Source organism: Crassostrea angulata, chromosome 7 (assembly GCF_025612915.1).
Source record: "Crassostrea angulata isolate pt1a10 chromosome 7, ASM2561291v2, whole genome shotgun sequence".
NCBI lineage: Eukaryota > Metazoa > Mollusca > Bivalvia > Ostreida > Ostreidae > Magallana > Magallana angulata.
In genome coordinates this window covers 40292743-40313946 of record NC_069117.1, presented here as the reverse complement: position 1 = coordinate 40313946, position 21204 = coordinate 40292743, and the positions used below count along the sequence as shown (strand labels likewise).

General features: G+C 33.7%; 1 protein-coding gene across 3 annotated transcripts; it reads right to left on the bottom strand.

Annotated features, from left to right (window-relative positions):
- Positions 1-939: 939 nt before the first annotated feature.
- Positions 940-18960, bottom strand: LOC128191205 (muscarinic acetylcholine receptor M5-like). 3 transcript variants are annotated; one of them, XM_052863291.1, is made up of 3 exons: positions 2979-3078; positions 2768-2880; positions 940-2110 (listed from the first exon to the last, which is right to left on the bottom strand). In XM_052863291.1, the coding sequence occupies exon 3, from the start codon at positions 2102-2104 to the stop codon at positions 1103-1105; it is 1002 nt and encodes a 333-aa protein (XP_052719251.1). In that variant the 5' UTR covers positions 2105-2110; positions 2768-2880; positions 2979-3078; the 3' UTR covers positions 940-1102. The 3 variants fall into 3 exon arrangements, with proteins under 3 accessions (XP_052719251.1, XP_052719252.1, XP_052719250.1); XM_052863292.1 differs by lacking the exons at positions 2768-2880; positions 2979-3078 and adding an exon at positions 18745-18960; XM_052863290.1 differs by lacking the exons at positions 2768-2880; positions 2979-3078 and adding an exon at positions 4787-4801.
- Between the last annotated feature and the right edge of the window lie 2244 nt (positions 18961-21204).

The window sequence follows — 21204 nt, the reverse complement described above, 5'->3', positions numbered from 1 at the left end:
AATGTTCAAAGCGGTAGTTTTAACAAGTGAAACATTTTAAATGTCATTGAAACTTCTGACATTACGTAGAAGATATACTGTAAATTGGTGTTACTGAGAATTTGAGAATACGTTTCTATAATAATTTTGTCAAAATGGATTCTGTTTGTATAAATAGTGTTAACGATCCCATAATTATCACCTTTATGGCTGATAAAGAGCACGAATTTTAGATTTGTGTGTTTGTTATATCCTTCTAATGATTGCTACCATCATTATTTCTCTAAGATAACGTGTTATATAGTAATATTTTTTTCATGTCTATTGTTCTTTCTATAAATACAACCGATGTTGTCTCCCTGTGTTATTCTCACATATATACTTTTACACAATGGAATGTGCTCAGTTCTTCATTCCATGAAACAATATTCATAAAAAACAGTTGCTTGTACATAATTGTACTTCATACATACTATAGTACTACATGCAAATGCATACATTATACTCTCTCTCTCTCTCTCTCTCTCTCTCTCTCTCTCTCTCTCTCTCTCCTTTTCCTAGATAGATGTTAACAGGGTTTTTTTTATTGAATTTTCACGAATTACACGATAACTGAGCCATAACAAACGTTACCGGTATTCATTATATCAAGATTCATATAATCGGAACATTTGTACAAACATTAAGATGTATGGAACACCTCCATGTTGTGACGTATTATTTATCGAATTAAAAAAAAATCAAGTGTAGTTTATTTAGTTCGAATCGCGCTTGGGATTTTAACAAATCTTTACCTTTCCCAAAGTTTTAAAACGTATTTTTCGGTTAAATATTGTGAATTGAAAAAATCATTCACTGGTAAAAGTATTTCAATTATCATGTGCTTTAATCCACATTAATTTCGACAGATATTTCATACCACCTTAATCAAACAAACAAAAGAAATGATACAAAAATGCAGACATTTTGGAATTTTTTATGCTTGTATTAATGATCAACCAGATAGGTAAGAACCGTCTACAACAATCAAATTCATACTGCAATAACTAAAGATCAATACTTTTTCATGAACATCTAATGAAAAAGGTAGTAGTAATACGATATAATCAACAACTTTGGTGAGTTATGGTTTGGAGTTTGTAGTGGCAGTGCCACTCGTGGTGTCGGTGACTTTTCCCTTTTTGCAACAAGCCAACATATTCTGGAAATTCTTCGCGAATCTAGCGCTGTTGTAGGCGTAGAGAAAAGGATTAAGTGACGCTTTTGACCATAACAACCAGTTGAAGGCCTCGTAAAGATTCACGTCGACACAGGAATCACAAAACGAAATGATTATGGTACTGACAGTGTACGGTGCCCACGTTATGCCAAACACGACTACCAGCATTGCCAGAAACCGTGCCGCTTTCCGGTTTTTGGCGTCGACTGCGGTGGTAACAGAAGGAAGTGCATCTTTTGCGACAGGTGATATCTTAGACCTCTTCCTGATCTTACAATAGATCAAAAAGTTGAGAACACCTATCGCAATAAATGGTATCGCAAACTCCACTACCGCCGTAGACGCCGTAAAGGCAAGGTCGTTGGCAAACTGGACGTCGCAGTCGCCTTGTTCCACGCTGTCTTCTCCAGTCCACAAGTCCCAGCCGATGATTGCTGGCGAGTACAAGGAAACGGCCACTATCCACGTTAACGCCAACTTCAAGACAGCAACCTTTGGTGTTTCTTTGTGGCTGTAATGTGGACCGTACCGAAGCAGCAGCAAGCGATCAAGACTTATGACAATAATCGTCAAGATGGACTCCAAGCATAGGGCAAAATCTATCACCATGTACGTCTTGCAGAAATGGTAACCAAACGGCCAACTGTGGCTTTTAAGGGTGTAGACGGCGTAAAATGGCATGCTGACCAAACCAAGCAAGAGGTCAGTGACGGCCAGATTTATAAGGTACATATTATAGACATTTCTTAGACCCTTGTCTCGAATGAATGCCGCAATCGTCATTAGGTTGCCAAACACGGCGAAGAAAATCAGACAAACGATGATGATCCCGCACGGAATGGTCACGGTGAGGGGGAACTCTTCATCCTCCTCCTCGATGTCATCAGTCAAGGTCAGGTTGCTCATGTTGGTCTAAAAATGGGATGCATATAAATATATAATAAACATACACGTAGTTCACAAGCACCTGAGGTATTACCATATATTTTCTCAGATTTTTATCATGAGAAAAACATCGGATGTCTGTGATGTCTTTCAGGATTCAATTTCTAATGATTTTTTTTTTTAATATATATATATTTTTTATAATTTTTTATTCAAAAGGTGACTTCAATCTGGCATTTTTTTTCAAACACGGGCGAAACCCGATTGAGTGTCACGTAGAATAAAAAGAATAATTCTTTGATTAAGAAATGACTACAATAAAGCTATAAAGAATCGAGTCATGCAAACAGACCGAATAATATATTGTTTGTTGAAAAAGAGAAAGAAATGCCTTTGAGCATTGTTTGAATATTGAGTTTCCATCGATCATCTCAGGGCGATTTTTAATATAATTTTTTTCTATAAACTGAATTCATCTTATGAATTCCGAAAATATGGCCTTTTTTATTTAGATCACTGTCTTCAATCTTCATAGAAATTCTTACGATGTTGTTTATTTGCAATAACGGACTCTTCGAGCAAAAAAAAAAAAAGTGGATAAGAGAAACACTATGAAACCATAGTAACCTATCGATATTTGAGAGTACGAATTCCAAACATTCGTGAATTGAAAATCGTACTTACGTAATTCTTTATATTTCAAAGGATTTTCAAGAACAGGTGTTGGTTTGAAATAGTCCTGTGGCGTATAACATAGTGTATTGCTGGGGCTAGAAAACCTTGAACGCTCCTTTTTCCTTAAGTTGTAAAGAAGAATTTTAACACTATATGTACATATATGTGTATAATTGGAAGCATGTGGTTTTTTAACTACGTGAATATGAACAAAACTGACCTGCCCATTAATTTAATCATAAAATGAATTTTCTTCTTCAATTGAACGCGGACAATGGCTACTCCTATCTCCCTTTTCCTTTTTTTGCTCGCCTGGATCTAGGATCATAAACAATTGAACGAGGGGTGGGGGTTGAGGGTCTGAAAAATTTTAATTTCTTAAAATAACACAAAAAGTAGCCAAAAAAATGTCCCAGGCCCCCTATTAAACATATATCCCTCAGAACCCCCCCCCCCCTCCCCTTTGGAAAAAAAAATTCCGGATCCGTGCATGTTTTAAATCTGTAAAATATTAATATAAAAGGACAATGAAGCAGTTCTAAATTGTATTTTCAATTTTGTAGGAATTGCCTAATAAATATGTGGTGTTATGAACTTTTTACCTTTTTACTAAAGTTTTAGATTGCTTTAGGGTTCTGGGGCCTGATAAAAAAGACCGGGGATCATATATAAAGGCCCCAAATTCCAGGTAAAGGTGTTCAACCCGACACAAAAGTACGACACCCCGATGAAGTAAATGAAGGCTGTGTTTTAAGGGTGGGGGACAATTGAAGCATGCTTTCTTACAAGCAAACAATCTAGCAAGGGGCGGTACGAAGATGAATATTTTTAGAATTCATGGACCTCTTATTTCATTTTTTTCTAACCTAATCTTTCTCCTGTTTCTAGTGTTTGTACATAATAATTATTTGCTTTTCTTAAAATGTGGACTCTTTTTCTCTTTTCTTTTGTATGAATGACAAAGCCAGCAGCAACCCCGCCCTAAAATTATTTAAGGACCTAGCCATGTACGATCAATATTTCATTATCATTTTTTATGCATAAAAGAGATACAGAGGTAAAAAGTCCATTGTTATATTTAAACAAAGCTTGATTCTTATTATTTTTATTTTTTAAACAAATAATGTAAATTAAGGAATTACCATTTCGTGGGCAAAATGACTCGTGGCTAACAAGATTAACTAATTCAATGTGTTCTTAAATTACGATACCAACAGAAGAGTGACATTTGGTTGAAACTTATAGAAATTATAACAACAAAACACATATGTAAACAATAATAATGCTCCAACTTTATTTAAAAAAAAAAAATATTCCAACACTGTACCTGGATTTGACTTTCAAACACTGACAAAGCATTAGAAATATACCCATATTAATCATTCTTAATATAAAAATTAGAATAATGAAATTTATGAATATGGGCTAAAATCGTGTGTATACCGTTTTAGACTTATTTTTTTTTTAATAAAAAAAAACCCGCATTTGTCTCAAATTTAAAATCTGAGCAGCGTTCTAATGGTCTAAGACTTTTTTTTATAAAATATTTTTTTGAAATCAAGCACAAAATGAAAAAAAAAAATAAATGCTTGATATAAAGGCATTGATCCGTTTGAACATCCGAGGAATAAACTCATAATAGTCCGTAAATGCTCCAAAAGTACGAAATTTCAATAATAATGGTCAATTTTCAATAACAAATGATGGTCAGCGGACAGCTTAACACAATATAATGATATGAATAGAAAAATTTTAGAATAAAGAATTTTTTTTTAAAAATAATTGTTACAAAGGATATATAAATGGGTTTTTTTTAAATGCATTTTTACACCAGATAGGGAAAAAAAGGTAAGGGTAAATCAAAGCAATGTTATGGAATTGGTCCACCCCGTTGAACTATTTAATATAATTAATGATAACTGCTGCTTATATTCGATTTTCTTTCTAAATTCCTTTCAATAAAAACAAACTAAGACCGTTTCGAAATGTATATAAGAAATAAATCACCTACATCCTTTACATCCTTACCTGTTTCGAGCTACCGCCGATATGAGTTATGTCTTATCTTGGATTTATTTAAAATGCCTTTTATAGTTAATCAATGCGCGAGCAGACCTAGCACCATTTGTATCAAAAATAGAATGTGAAAGTAATAACAATATCGTACTTTTCCGATTACAAATTAAAAACAAAGATAATGCAATAAAGACTTGTTTATTACATTTTGTTCAAATGAAATATGCTTGAAATATGAAATGTGAATTAGGAAATGGAGACAATGTTAATCATAGTAGATTTGATTAAAAAATATGTAAGTACATAAGTTATATTTATGCACACTGTAGTAAGTATTAATATCAAATAACCCATGCAGTGACGTCACAGATTCCGGACGAATGTCAATTTCATCTTTAAAATATAGTGTCTAATTTAATGTTGTTGATTCAGTTATTCAAATCTTTCATTAAATCCAGACGATTTGAGGGTTCGGATTATCAAGGTTTCGGTGCATACCTTTATTTCTCCTATCAAATTGTCAATACATATTCTTTGTTTTAATTCATATCACTAATGCTAGCTTAAGTAATTCCACTGCATACGACGAGACCAATATGGATCATACGATCAGTCTAGCTATATGGAAAATTGCATAAGTACTGCTACTTCGTAGAGGCGTTTATAGTGCTAGCGATCTGTGTTTTCAATGAAGCTAAAACGTAGCTTATGTAGCAACTTGGTCACGATATCGTTTGTGATCCGCGTAATTATAAACCTCAGTAGTGTGAATTAGGACACCATAATTATGGTCATGTGATATAATAATTATATATTGACACGAAATGATATGAAATACATCATGTATATTTCAATCTGGAAGGGGTGCAATAAACCGTACACATGTCGAATCATGTAAAATCTTTTCATGTTTATATTACCTGCGCAAAGCATTTCCAGAGAATCTAGAGGAATCAACTGATAAACATAGGTAATCACAGATTACAAAGCTCACCGAGACGAGACATCACCCTTATGAGACTTCACCTTTATGAGACCACCTTCATCATATTAAATGAAAATCATACTTTATGATCTTGGATATTCATGGATTCTGTTTTGACACAATATCGTATGTCATCTGTTAAAAAATTGTATGATAACCATATGTTCATATGTTAATCAATACAATAATATAAAATTAAATATTGCATCCTATCATATTTACGACATATATCATATAATACAATAAAATACCATATTAAACAAAGATGAGATATGATATTGTAACGTATGATATGACATTGTATTGTGTTATACGTTATTGTATTTGATCACATAATACAATATCATAATGTATAAAACAATATAGTATTATATTACAATATCATATTACATAATACATCATAACATTGAAACATATGATATTATATTGTATAATATAGTATGATATTGTATGATACTGTATCATTTTTGAAACATAATATGATATTGTATCATATAATACAATATAATTTGATACACGATGTATCATATCAAATAATACAATATTATATGATAAAGTAAAACATATAATACAACATTATATTATACATATTGAATCATATGATACAATAATATATTTTACAATATCATACAATACAATTTCATGTGATGTGATAAAATATCATATTATAAACCAGTATCATATTATACAATTTCATGTGATATAATTCTATATAACATAAACTAATATCATATTATACAATACGATACAATATTATAGAATATACAATATTGTATCATAGGATACAATATTACATTTTGCAATATCTTATGTAATAGTATCATGTGATTAAATAATAAATTAATAATACAATATTATATAATACAATATTGTATCATAATATACAATACTATACATAACGATAACATGTTACAATATCATAACATAAAATATCAAAAAAATTGATACAATATCATATCGTATTATATAAGTTTTTATAATATTACATATAATATTATATTGTATCATATTAAACAATATTGTTTCATACCATACAATACTATATCATAGGAATCATGTTATATCTTTTATCAACAAACACATCTAATTATCGAGCAGGTTTGAGTGACGTAGGAGATTTCTTTAGCATCCTTGATAATGGAGATCAGGCTCTGCATCTGAAGCAACCTCTGCGTTTCATATATAATATAGTTAAATCAACTATGCAAGCTATCATCTATAAAGTTTCGTTTATAATATAGTTAAATCAACTATGCAAGCTATCATCTATAAAACATGTGACCTGTTCCAAAAAAACTAAACCTCATCGAGCATCCGAAACCTATGGCTCAGATTCAGCATTCAAGCCTGTCAGGTGCATCAGTATACATAAGACGCATCTCCATGCAAGTTTGGTGAAGTTCAGACCAGTAATAACTAAGATATCATCATCAGAGGGCACTAGCAATTAAAACCTTAACCTGCTCCAGCATCCGCAACCTATGGCTCAGATTCAACATCCATGCCTGTCAGGTGCATCTGTATCATAAGACACACCATCCATTCAAGTTTGGTGAAGTTAGGACCTGTAATAACTATGATATATTTTTTATCAAGCTCTGCATCTGAAGCTTACTCTGTGATTCATTCATATTACAGTTTAATTAACTATGCCTTGGAACTCGGATAGCCCTGATTGCTGCCAATATTTACAAGAGCAGACTTTAATCACCGCTCCTGCACATATATAGGGACTCAATGTTACGCAGGGAGGGATGACCGCACACCTACGCTACTCAACAGGTTCCAACGTTAACGCAAGCAGGGATGACCACACACTTGCGCCAACAGCTCAACCTAACGCAAGCAGTGAGTGCCACACACTTGTGCTAGAAAGGCCTGAATACCAGCAGGGAAGACCATACAAAGCACCACCGCCGCAACCACCACCAATACAAGCAGGTATGACTGCACACTTGTATTAATGCGATACAGGGCAGGAATGACCGCACACTCTGTATCGAAGATTAGATAGATCAGGGATGTCCACACACTCAATCTATTAGTACCTGTTCAAATTTAACCCCAAACAGTCGCTCATCATAATGCTATAGACACTGTCGCTATATACGTGCCGGCCTAAAATAATTCATAGTATCTAAAAATTGGAAATCAAAAATAAACAAACTAATCCGGCCTAACCCAAAACTTCTTATGCAGAACAACTTATATACATTAAAGTTTTAATATTGTATAAAAATTATCATCACAATAATTGGTTAACAGTGGATGCATTAATTAAAATAATCAAGAATCAATAAATCAAGGGCAATAACTCACTACAGTAATACAAAAAGATTCTAATGAAAAAATAGCTGCCTGCTTCAATTTTATAGTCATATCAAATGTTGAGTATTGCAGTTCTCAAAAAGATCCTTTACAATTGTTTATATATGGGATATTTAGCTACATCAAACTCTGAACCTTCTTGTGAGACCGAAGAATTGTCCTGGAGCCAAAGTCTTAACAATTATAAAGAATCATTTTGCTGATTAGTTTCTGAGAAGAAGATTTTTAAAGATTTACTCTATATATTCCTATGTAAAAACTTTAACACCCCCCCCCCCATGTGGCCTCACCCTACCTCCAGGGATCATGATTTTCACAACTTTGAATCTACACTACCTGAGGATACTTCCACATAAGTTTCAGCTTTCCTGGTTGATTAGTTTCTGAGAAGAAGATTTTTAAATATTTACTCCATATATTCCTATGTAAAACTTCGACCCCCCCATTGTGCCCCACCCTACCCCCAGGGATCATGATTTTCACAAATTTGAATCTACACTGCCTGAGGATGCTTCCACACAAGTTTCAGCTTTCCTGGCTGATTAGTTTCTGATAAGAAGATTTTTAAAGATTTACTCTATATATTTCTATGTAAAATTTTAACACCCCCCCCCCCCTCCAATGTGGCCTCACCCTACACCCAGGGATCATGATTTTCACAACTTCGAATCTACACTACCTGAGGATGCTTCCACACAAGTTTCAGCTTTCCTGGCTGATTAGTTTCTGAGAAGAAGATTTTTAAAGATTTACTCTACATTTTCCTATGTAAAACTTCGACCCCCCATTGTGGCCCCACCCTACCCCTGGGGGTCATGATTTTCACAACTTTGAATCTACACTACCTGAGGATGCTTCCACACAAGTTTCAGCTTTCCTGGCTGTTTAGTTTCTGAGAAGAAGATTTTTAAAGATTTACTCTATATATTCCTATGTAAAATTTCGCCCCCCCCCCCATTGTGGCCCCACCCTACCCCCGGGGGTCATGAATTTCACAACTTTGAATCAACACTACCTGAGGATGCTTCCACACAAGTTTCAGCTTACCTGGCTGTTTAGTTTCTGAGAAGAAGATTTTTAAAGATTTACTCTATATATTCCTATGTAAAACTTCAACCCGCCATTGTGGCCCCACCCTACCCCCGGGGGTCATGAATTTCACAACTTTGAATCTACACTACTTGAGGATGCTTCCACACAAGTTTCAGCTTTCCTGGCTCTCTGGTTCTTGAGAAGAAGATTTTTTAAAATTTCTCGAAATTTTTCATTAATTTCTAATTATCTCCCCTTGAAAACGGGTGTGGTCCTTAATTTTCACAACTTTGAATCCCCTTTGCCTAAGGATGATTTGTGCCAAGTTTGGTTGAAATTGGCCTAGTAGTTCTTGAGAAGATGTTGAAAATGTGAAAAGTTTACGGACGGACAGACGGACAGACGGACGACAGACAAAATGTGATCAGAATAGCTCACTTGAGGTTTCAGCTCAGGTGAGCTAAAAACTTAACCATATCCAGCATCTGAATCCTATGGCTCAGACTGAGCATTCAAGCCTGTCAGGTGCATCAGTATCATAAGATGCACCATCCGTGGAAGTCTGGTGTAGTTAGGACAAGTAATAACTAAGATAAAATCATCAGAGGGCACCGGTTTCAAAAACTTTAACCAGCTCTAAAAACCTTAACCTCCTCCAGCATCCGAAACCTATGGCTCAGATTCAGCATTCAAGCCTGTCTGGTGCATCAGTATCATAAGACGCACCATCCATGGAAGTCTGGTGAAGTTAGGACAAGTAGTAACTAAGATATTATCATCAGAGGGCACCTGCAACAAAAACTTTAACCAGCTCTAAAAACCTTAACCTCCTTCAGCATCTGTAACCTATAGCTCAGATTCAGCATTCAAGCCTGTCTGGTGCATCAGTATCATAAGACGCACCATCCATGGAAGTCTGGTGAAGTTAGGACAAGTAGTAACTAAGATATTATCATCAGAGGGCACCTGCAACAAAAACTTTAACCAGCTCTAAAAATCTTAACCTCCTTCAGCATCAGTATCATAAGACACACCATCCATGCAAGTTTGGTGAAGTACGGACCTGCAGTAACTTAGATATTGCTATCAAAGGGCACCTGCAACAAAAACTTTAACCTGGTCCAACAATCTTAACCTCCTCCAGCATCTGAAATTTAGGACTCAGATTCAGCATCTAAGTCTTTCAAGTCCATAAGTAGGTCCAGATGCATCATCCATGCAAGTTTGGTGAAGATAGGACAAGTAATAGCTTAGATACAGGACCAGCAACAAAAACTTTAACCAGGTTCGGACGCCGACGCCGACGCCGACGCCGAGGGTACTGTGGTTTCATCAATATTCGTTGAATACCAATTTTCGTGGATTTCGTTGTTTAGTTGATCCACGAAATTAAATGTTCATTGAAGTGTAATTTTTATTAACATTTTGTAATGATAGGGTCATTGGCCACGAATTTACGTATCCTTGAAACTGTGATTTTCACTTAATCCACGAAAATTGATGCCCTTGAAAATTAATGAAACCACAGTATAGCATAAGCTCCCCCTGACTTCGTCTCGGTGAGCTAAAAAATGGCAAAATGAGTATATGTACATGAAATATGATACGGATAACTGAGGTTTTTTTTTTACACCTTCCGTAATGTGAAAGAAGACGGTATATACTATCTTTTCAATTTAATGGTTTCTGATCAGGCCGGGCAGTGGCATAGCTGTCGTTAGGCACTTAAGGCACGTGCCTACACATTATTTTAAGACCAAAAATTAAAAATGTTGAAATGCCACATTTAATTTAAAAAAATAAGAATAAAATACCACAAAGCAAATATATGTCTTTTCTCTATTTCAAGACTCTGATTGTTTGATGTCACAAATGCGATCTCAACTATCATTGATAAAAGGACTATACTAAGTATATGATATGGGCCTAATATGGCCCCCTAAAATGAACATCATCAATTTACTGTAATTCTTTGCTATAATATGATATTATTACAATTTAATGTAACTGAAACACTTTTAAAAATTGCGAATAATGGGGGCCAAATTTGACTCATATCATATATAGTTCTTTGCGGCTAATAAAGATATATGCCTTGACTTTGTGAAACATCAAGTACAACTATGTAATTGAAAAAAAAGCAATATATCTGTTTTCTTATTAAAATCTAAAATAACCATTGCAACTGTTTTTGACTTGTGACATTCAATTACAAAGTCTTTCCCTATAATAGTAAAATAAACTATGGAGACAGATAACAGCTTTGGTATAATTTTTTCCGTCATTCACTTTGATTACGTTTAAAGGGTACCTGCAGCCCAGCCGATGTGAAACATATGTTAAAGAGTTTATTTACCAAAATTTAATGCAAAAAACCGCATCGAAATCGGTGCAAAAATAATGAAGTTACGCCCCTTCAAAGTGGCTATTTTTACCTGCTTTGGGAAATCTAATCAAGAGAAAACAGAATTAGGCGATAACGAGGCTTCAGCGGAAGTGACGTCACGAGGTCAACACGACGGAAATTTCCTTACAAAACTATACAAATTAAATTCGATTTTTCAGCCAACATGATTGATATAGGTCTGATGTTTTGACGTATTTTGTTAATTTAAGTATTGTAGATCTATAAATTTGTATCCGTTATTATTTTATTACAATCTGATTTCTTTTTAAACGATTTTAAAATTTGTTATTCTCGTCGCCTTTTTACCGATGAATACGATATCTTAAAACGCTTACATGGGCAAATTTATGTTCATTATTCATTTTATTGATTACATAATATCCTTTCACACACGAGTGATCCGAGATAATGACACAGGTAAACAGGTAAACTAACGAAGCCACTGCTCCAGACACACGTGTATCTGGGGTATGTATACACAAGGTACACGAGTCTGGTGAACAAAGAGAGGGTTTCACACCTCTGGACTGGTAAATTGATTTGTGTATAATTAGCTACTCAATTGTTAAAAGATAAAACAGAAAAATAAATTAGACTGTGTAAAATCAAGCATTCGTCAGCTAAAACATGTGTATAGTCCGACAATCAGTGATTAAAGAAGCATGCATGATACTATTGAATAGTAAAACTAATGTTCAAAGTAAATGCCTTTATTGTTACTTATCTTATCACTTAAATAATGACAAAAATTTACAATTCTGCAATTGAAACTTTTTTTATGTGATCAAGTAATTATTTCGGATTTATAATTTGTTATTTAATAAAGTGCAACTTTTTTTCGAGCGCTATGGTCAGCAATTAAACGCTTTATAACTCCGTATAGCTTAAATTGTAATACTGACAACGAATCATTATGAAATCTAAATAAACTGGAACAATTTTGACAAAGGATGTAAATAAATGTAAAATTAAATTCCATTATCGTATTTTTAAGACAGACATAATCATGCATGCAGCCATCTTGGACTTTCGCCTTGATCCGTTTATAATCCCGTGTTTGTTTGTTAAAGAATGCATACTATTTTGATTGTTATTGGTCCGATATCAATATTATTGAATAATCGGGCGACATCATTTGTAATGTTATGCCTTATACGAGGAATAGACCCCGAGTTACCTTTTACGAAATATCATTATGTATCATCAATATTATTATTATAATCAGTTAATAATGTCACTGAGAAATCATTCGAAAGAATGACAATATTAACAAAATATGTTTCGTATAACAATAATGCTTTGATTAATTGTCATTTTGCTACATATGGTGTGCATTTATATGTAAAATGTGTTACACATTTGACGAAATTCATGAAGCAAACAATTGTCCAAATTCGGCATTTTTGTTCGATAAAATACGGGTTAAACTCAAACGACAGTATAATTAGTCATCCAGGGTTGATACGGAAACAAAATAACAGAAAAAAATATTCATATATCGATTAAACAATGCAAGAAAACGAACAGTTTTCATACGATATTCCTGTTTCTCATACAGCGGCGTTGACCCCGTGACGTCACAGTTCATCTCGCGCCAAAACGGCTTGATTCAAAACTCGTTCAGGTGTGAAATCGGGTTTCCCCCAAATATCTCGAAAACTACTTATGCGATCGATGTAAAAATTTCAGGATGATGTTTTTACACATAGATCTCCATTATATCAAAAATTGACCGGCACTGCAGGTACCCTTTAAAGGGTACCTGCAGCCCAGCCGATGTGAAACATATGTTAAAGAGTTTATTTACCAAAATTTAATGCAAAAAACCGCATCGAAATCGGTGCAAAAATAATGAAGTTACGCCCCTTCAAAGTGGCTATTTTTACCTGCTTTGGGAAATCTAATCAAGAGAAAACAGAATTAGGCGATAACGAGGCTTCAGCGGAAGTGACGTCACGAGGTCAACACGACGGAAATTTCCTTACAAAACTATACAAATTAAATTCGATTTTTCAGCCAACATGATTGATATAGGTCTGATGTTTTGACGTATTTTGTTAATTTAAGTATTGTAGATCTATAAATTTGTATCCGTTATTATTTTATTACAATCTGATTTCTTTTTAAACGATTTTAAAATTTGTTATTCTCGTCGCCTTTTTACCGATGAATACGATATCTTAAAACGCTTACATGGGCAAATTTATGTTCATTATTCATTTTATTGATTACATAATATCCTTTCACACACGAGTGATCCGAGATAATGACACAGGTAAACAGGTAAACTAACGAAGCCACTGCTCCAGACACACGTGTATCTGGGGTATGTATACACAAGGTACACGAGTCTGGTGAACAAAGAGAGGGTTTCACACCTCTGGACTGGTAAATTGATTTGTGTATAATTAGCTACTCAATTGTTAAAAGATAAAACAGAAAAATAAATTAGACTGTGTAAAATCAAGCATTCGTCAGCTAAAACATGTGTATAGTCCGACAATCAGTGATTAAAGAAGCATGCATGATACTATTGAATAGTAAAACTAATGTTCAAAGTAAATGCCTTTATTGTTACTTATCTTATCACTTAAATAATGACAAAAATTTACAATTCTGCAATTGAAACTTTTTTTATGTGATCAAGTAATTATTTCGGATTTATAATTTGTTATTTAATAAAGTGCAACTTTTTTTCGAGCGCTATGGTCAGCAATTAAACGCTTTATAACTCCGTATAGCTTAAATTGTAATACTGACAACGAATCATTATGAAATCTAAATAAACTGGAACATTTTGACAAAGGATGTAAATAAATGTAAAATTAAATTCCATTATCGTATTTTTAAGACAGACATAATCATGCATGCAGCCATCTTGGACTTTCGCCTTGATCCGTTTATAATCCCGTGTTTGTTTGTTAAAGAATGCATACTATTTTGATTGTTATTGGTCCGATATCAATATTATTGAATAATCGGGCGACATCATTTGTAATGTTATGCCTTATACGAGGAATAGACCCCGAGTTACCTTTTACGAAATATCATTATGTATCATCAATATTATTATTATAATCAGTTAATAATGTCACTGAGAAATCATTCGAAAGAATGACAATATTAACAAAATATGTTTCGTATAACAATAATGCTTTGATTAATTGTCATTTTGCTACATATGGTGTGCATTTATATGTAAAATGTGTTACACATTTGACGAAATTCATGAAGCAAACAATTGTCCAAATTCGGCATTTTTGTTCGATAAAATACGGGTTAAACTCAAACGACAGTATAATTAGTCATCCAGGGTTGATACGGAAACAAAATAACAGAAAAAAATATTCATATATCGATTAAACAATGCAAGAAAACGAACAGTTTTCATACGATATTCCTGTTTCTCATACAGCGGCGTTGACCCCGTGACGTCACAGTTCATCTCGCGCCAAAACGGCTTGATTCAAAACTCGTTCAGGTGTGAAATCGGGTTTCCCCCAAATATCTCGAAAACTACTTATGCGATCGATGTAAAAATTTCAGGATGATGTTTTTACACATAGATCTCCATTATATCAAAAATTGACCGGCACTGCAGGTACCCTTTAAAACTGCTGGTGAAAACAATTTGGAGTATTTTTTTTTTGGCCTTTTTCCTACTTTTTACTACGAAAAAAATCGTTAATAAACCCCAAAATGTTCTGTACGAAAAGTGCCTAAAATTTGTTCCTTGATAATCTCTAAAACACAAAATCCGTTTTCCGTCGGGGGAAGGGGGGGGGGTTCGCCCCCCTGAACCCCCCACCAGGGCTCTGCCCTTGACCCTCCGGAGGCCTTGAGCTGCCCCCAGACCCCTCGCCTTAATGGGTGCCTATACTTTATTGTATTTCTAGCCACGCCACTCATCATCATCCGTTCCGTTCTACATTTCGTTTATGTATTCGTAGCTGATCAGAAACCATTGACTTGGAAGACAAATATGGCAACGCTGCATAAAGAATGTGGGCGCTTAAGATGTAGATTCGGCAGGAATCTGGGCGCACAAGGAGAGTGAAAATTTTATCAATTAATTTTGAATATTTTTCGAATTGTGACCGTTATTTGGTTTCTGTTGGATGTGGAATGAGTGGAAAAATATTTGAAATGCAAAAGGTTTCATTATAATATGGGTCTAAATATAGCAACACGATGCAATTCATGCAAAATCCTACTTATTTACAACTGTTTTTAAATGATTTTGTTGTCTCTGGGTCTTCTCTCCACAAATTTGAAACGTGTAAAGATAACATATTTCAACATTAAAAATGTCGCTTTTCAAAAAAAGATGGAGAGATGACCCAGAGATGACTAATTATGTACTTTTTCAAATTATTTTTTGAAGGATAAAAAACTAAGTCCATTGATATGACAGTGTTGTTTCAAACAGTACTTTATAGAGCATATATCATGTATATTGACAAGTCTCGCATGGCTTAGTGGTTTCGTCCTGGATTAGTGAATACAGACATTCAGTGTTTTGGGTTCAAATCCACCTGGTGGTCTTTTTAAAAAAAATAAACTTTTTTGTTCTAAATGTTTGTTATTATAACATGATGTTGAATTATAATATACCTGTATATTTTAATTTGTTGTTATTGATTTCTAGATCTGCTGTATGAACACTATAAAAACATTATTTTCTAATTACTAGTTTTTTAGGATATACACAATATAACTTCATTAAAATATGTTTGCATTAACATTTCCAACTAGTTATCGGTTTACCTCTCATTGCAATTTTTTGAAAGCTTTGTGAGTTTTTTAATAACCGGAATAGCCATGTACTTCGACTCTCGACATAATATATTTTTGTTGAAACCTGTACATAGCCTTTCGAGGTTATAGACATTTAAATCCCAATTGATTCGTGTCGAGGATTCCTGCAAACTTACAATCTTGTGCGCTCACTTTCTTTAAAGCGATTTTTCAAAGAAAACTAAAGGAAAATCCGGTTACTGAAATAGTGAAACTGGCGGGTGGGCGAGTGGGCGGCTGCCAAAAGTTTACCCCTATCGTACGAATAATCCTTACAGTGTTTAAGATAGGAAGTTGTTGTTTTGAAGATCAATTGTAAATAGATCAGAGTTGCGCATATGTTACTTGGATTTTGAATTTTGATCATTTATTAAAAAAAAAAACCTTACATAATATTGCACATTGGGTACCCCTATTGTACGGATAACTCATTCTATAGTTTTCAAGATAGGAAGTTGTCGTCTTGCAGATCAATTTTACTTATATCAGAGGTTTGTAAGGTGGCATATCTCTGCCCCTTGTGTGCAAGTTTTATTCTATCAAATATGTCATGTAGACATGCAAGATAAATACATTAATTTTGACATGCAAGATAGTTATGTCAACATGCCACAAAACTATGTTGACATACAAGACAACTGCAATCAAATAAGAATTAAAAAAACCAGTCTCAATAAATCTCAAATATCGCCCGCATGTGACATCCAGGATGCTAAATGCTACTTATTTACGTCGATATCCAATTTATGTTAACATGCAAAATAAATAAGTTGACATGCAGCTTATTTATGTCAACATGCAACTAAGGTATGTTCCCATGCTCTTAATTTACGTCAACAGGCAACTTAGTTATGTTGACATGTGAGATAAATATGTTAACATGCTACTTATGTTTGTTCACATGCGAGATAAATACGTTGACATGCAACTTATAAGAAGTTGCATGTTATCGTAAAAAAGTTGTATGTCATCATAACTTATTTGCATGTCTATCGCCGGGTGGCGTTGCGGCTCCAAAATAATAACGTTCAATAGGTTTACGTAGCTTTTACTCAGGTAATCATTTACAGATAAATTTCCAATTCTTCAACAGACTTGAGATTAAGGTACAAAAAAGGGATCTGAAATATAAATGAAATGATAAATACACAGATAACATTATTTTACTCATACTTGCATTTTACTGCGCATTACGTTACTCAATACATTTTCCTGTATTTACATTTATATTTGCACATTTTGCTGTACATAACTTTACTTCACTACATATGCTTTACTTTACACAATCACTAGACTCGTACACGTACTTCACTAACATATACTTGTGTACTACATAAATACATTTATTTTACGGCAACTACTACGCGCCTTACTCTGAAATACATACAACATATGTTTACATCACAACAATATCACCCCTGCGAATGTGTTCGGAATGTTTTCTTTATCGTTGCTAAGTAAGTAATAAATCCAGAGGTGCTCGAATGAAAGTTCACGAGACTTCACCGATATTTGTTCACTTCCTGTGAAATTTCGAGCGGAAGTATAAGTGTTCGGATAATATTCTCAAAATACGTAAGTACTGGTCATTTTTCATATTATATCCTACTGTGATTTATGTTAAAACGGGAAAAGCTTTCAAGATGTATGTCTTATTTTACCATCTAGCAGTTATTTATATTAAACGATAATATTCAGAACAGAGTTATCGTTCGTGTTCAAACACGTGTAGAGTGGTTGAAAATATAACCATTGGGTTGCTTAATAAAATCATAGCCATGTTTGATGCTTGTGGTGTGCAATACCATGTTTATAAAAAAAATAATGGGTGTCTGTTTTGCATTAAAACTTAGTATATCGAGCCATTTTCAAGGAACATTCTGCAAAAAATGGTATATAGTCTGTTTCACTATTGATGTTATTACTAGGTCAGGCGCGGATCGAAAATTAATCCTCAGGAGGGATCTCTTTTTTAAGCATGTTAGTTGTTGCAACAGCAGACAAAAACTAATTTTTTTTTATAGTCACATTTATTTCTAGAACACATTTTATTCACCAATTAATGAAGATAAAGTTTAAAATCAATAAACCTCTAGATTTTATATTTGACTACTATATTAAGAACCTAGATACATGTACTGTGAAATAGGCTTTATACACGAGGTACGATTTTTACTGCGAAACTGAAAGGGTCAAATAAAACCACGTGGTCTAAAATTTGAATGACAATAACATTCGCAGGGGTGAATATACATACTTTTACTTTATATTTAATAGTTTTCATATGAGCAAATACTCATTATCACACATTACTCAAAATACTTCTAAATTACTCACGGAAAATATAAAACAAGGTTATCTGGCCATTTTAGGAATAGATACGGCATTAAATCCGTCACATTAAAATTAAAACAAACTTACCCAGAATAGTTGGACTCTGGTCAGTAATACTTATACGTTACATGGAGGATGAAATGAGGGAGCTGGTAGAAAACGTCCGCTCTCTCCAATTGCTACGCCCAGACTGAATTCTTAAATGCACAGGATTAGAACCCGCCTAGTAAAACCAGTTGAGTGAGCTTTAAACTATGGAAAGCAACCCTGACAATAAATTAGTAACATTATAAACGTAGCACAAAATGTATGGAAAGTAATTATGGACGTAAATTGTGACAATGTCGACATAAATATGTTGCATGTCAACATATTTATCTTGCATGTTAACATAACTAAGTTGCATGTCGACATAAAGAAGTTGCATGTTAACATAAATAAGTTGCATGTTGACATCAATTGGTAGCGGATCTAGCATCTTGGATGTCATATGTTGGCGATATTTGAGATTTTTTATAACTATTATTTGATTGCAGTTTTTTTGCATGTCAACATAGTTATGTTGCATGTTGACTTAACTATCTTGCATGTCAACATATTTTTCTTGCATGTCGACATAATTGGTAGAAAAATAAGTTGCACACAAGGGGCAAAGATATGCCACCATAGAGCAGAGATATGCCACCATAAAATAGGGTACCCCTATTGCATGGATAACTCCTCCTACAGCTTTCAAGATAGGAAGTTGTTGTCTTGCAGATCAATTGTTTGTGCATATATCAGAAAAGTGCATATACATGTATAACTGAAATTTCGATTTTTGATAATTTATAAATAAAAAATGCCAGCTGTTAAATTTAGTAATTTTTGGCAACATATTGCACATAAAGTATCCCATTTTTCTGGATAGGTACAGTGTAGTGTTAACTAATTCAGGGTTGACAAATAGATTATGGATATTGTTCACGCAAAAGAAAACCCGGTTTGCTGTCACATTGACAGCATTTCTCTTGTCTTGGAATGGTCTGAAAATATTAGGCGTCGAACGCTAAAATATTTTGTTATGCTATTGTCAATTTTGAATTTACCGGGTGGCAGTCAATATAATTCATATTTACTGCCATCCAGTATATTCAAAATTTACAACTTGACATTATTAAAAGAATCAGGAAAGTGAAACACATTTCATATGTAGGTAGATTGAATATACCGTACAATAAATAATGTAATTATTTAAGGGTCTTGGAGACTAATTGAGCTCAAAATTTTTCAACTCCCCCCCCCCCCCCCCCCCCATTTTATAGAATGGTAAATTTGGGCATCTTAAATGATTCGTTAAAATTTGAAAGTCAAATATTAAGTTACAAGCAAGATACAGAGATCAAATGTTTTTGTTATGTAAACAAGGCTCGAGTCTTGTTATTGTTTACATATTTGTAGTATTGTAATGAGTTTCAATCAAATGTTGATTTTTGTTTTTAACATTTTTTTTACACACATTGGATCAGTTTATCTTGTTTGGTAATAGTAATGGCAATTTTTATAGTTTGCATTACTTGTAATATCTTTGTTTAAATAACAATGATTTCCTACCTCTGTATCTCGCTTGCAACTTGACTTCTAGCGTTCAAATTTTTGTCGATCATTCAAAATTCACCAATACAATTATTAATCATTTACATAACTTTCTTTTCCACTCACCTAGTACAAATTGATGGTTTTACATCATACATATTTGTTATGTTTTTAAAAGTGAATGAAATAAGAACAGATCAAGATTGGCAGAGTTATTTATAAGGGTCAATAGTTTGAATATCTTAAATGATAGACATTCTCACTCGATTTATAGACTCGGATATTATTTAAGGGAGATGTTTTATATGCAAATTACGCATAAAGAACAGAACAATGTTTTTTTTAATAACATTTGTTGAACTGCGCACCTGCAGACTTGTTTTGAAGGTTTAAAAATGTGGAAAAAATAATTAAGTGGTTCATAAGTGTCCTTCCTACAACCATTTGTTGAGAAAAATGTTGAATTTTGTACAATATTGTTGTAACTTGCCTCAAAATTAGGTACCCTTTTTGTCATCAGTCGGCGTGGGATCTATATTTTTAGAACAAGAAAAATCCAGTCTTTACTTAGAACTCCTACATGTTTATGGAGACACTATCATTTAAAAGTATAGATGTCAATTCAAAACAATCTGCGTTAAATGTAACAGACATATCAATAACAGTTCCAATGGTTTTTTTATTCAGTTCTGTAAGTCTTTTAAGAAGAATAGAATTTTTATCCTCAAATGTAGTAAAATGTAAATGTTCATTTAATGTACAATACTGTATGGCCGCTCACCCCCCTTATCTTCGGTAGTAGTATGATGATATTTTAGATCACCTCTTCTGTCCATAGATATCACCTTTGTAGAAATCTATATCCATTAAATGAGAGTCTCTCTCTCTCTCTCTCTCTCTCTCTCTCTCTCTCTCTCTCTCTCTCTCTCTCTCTCTCTCTCTCTCTCTCTCTCATGGCAAATCCGGACCACG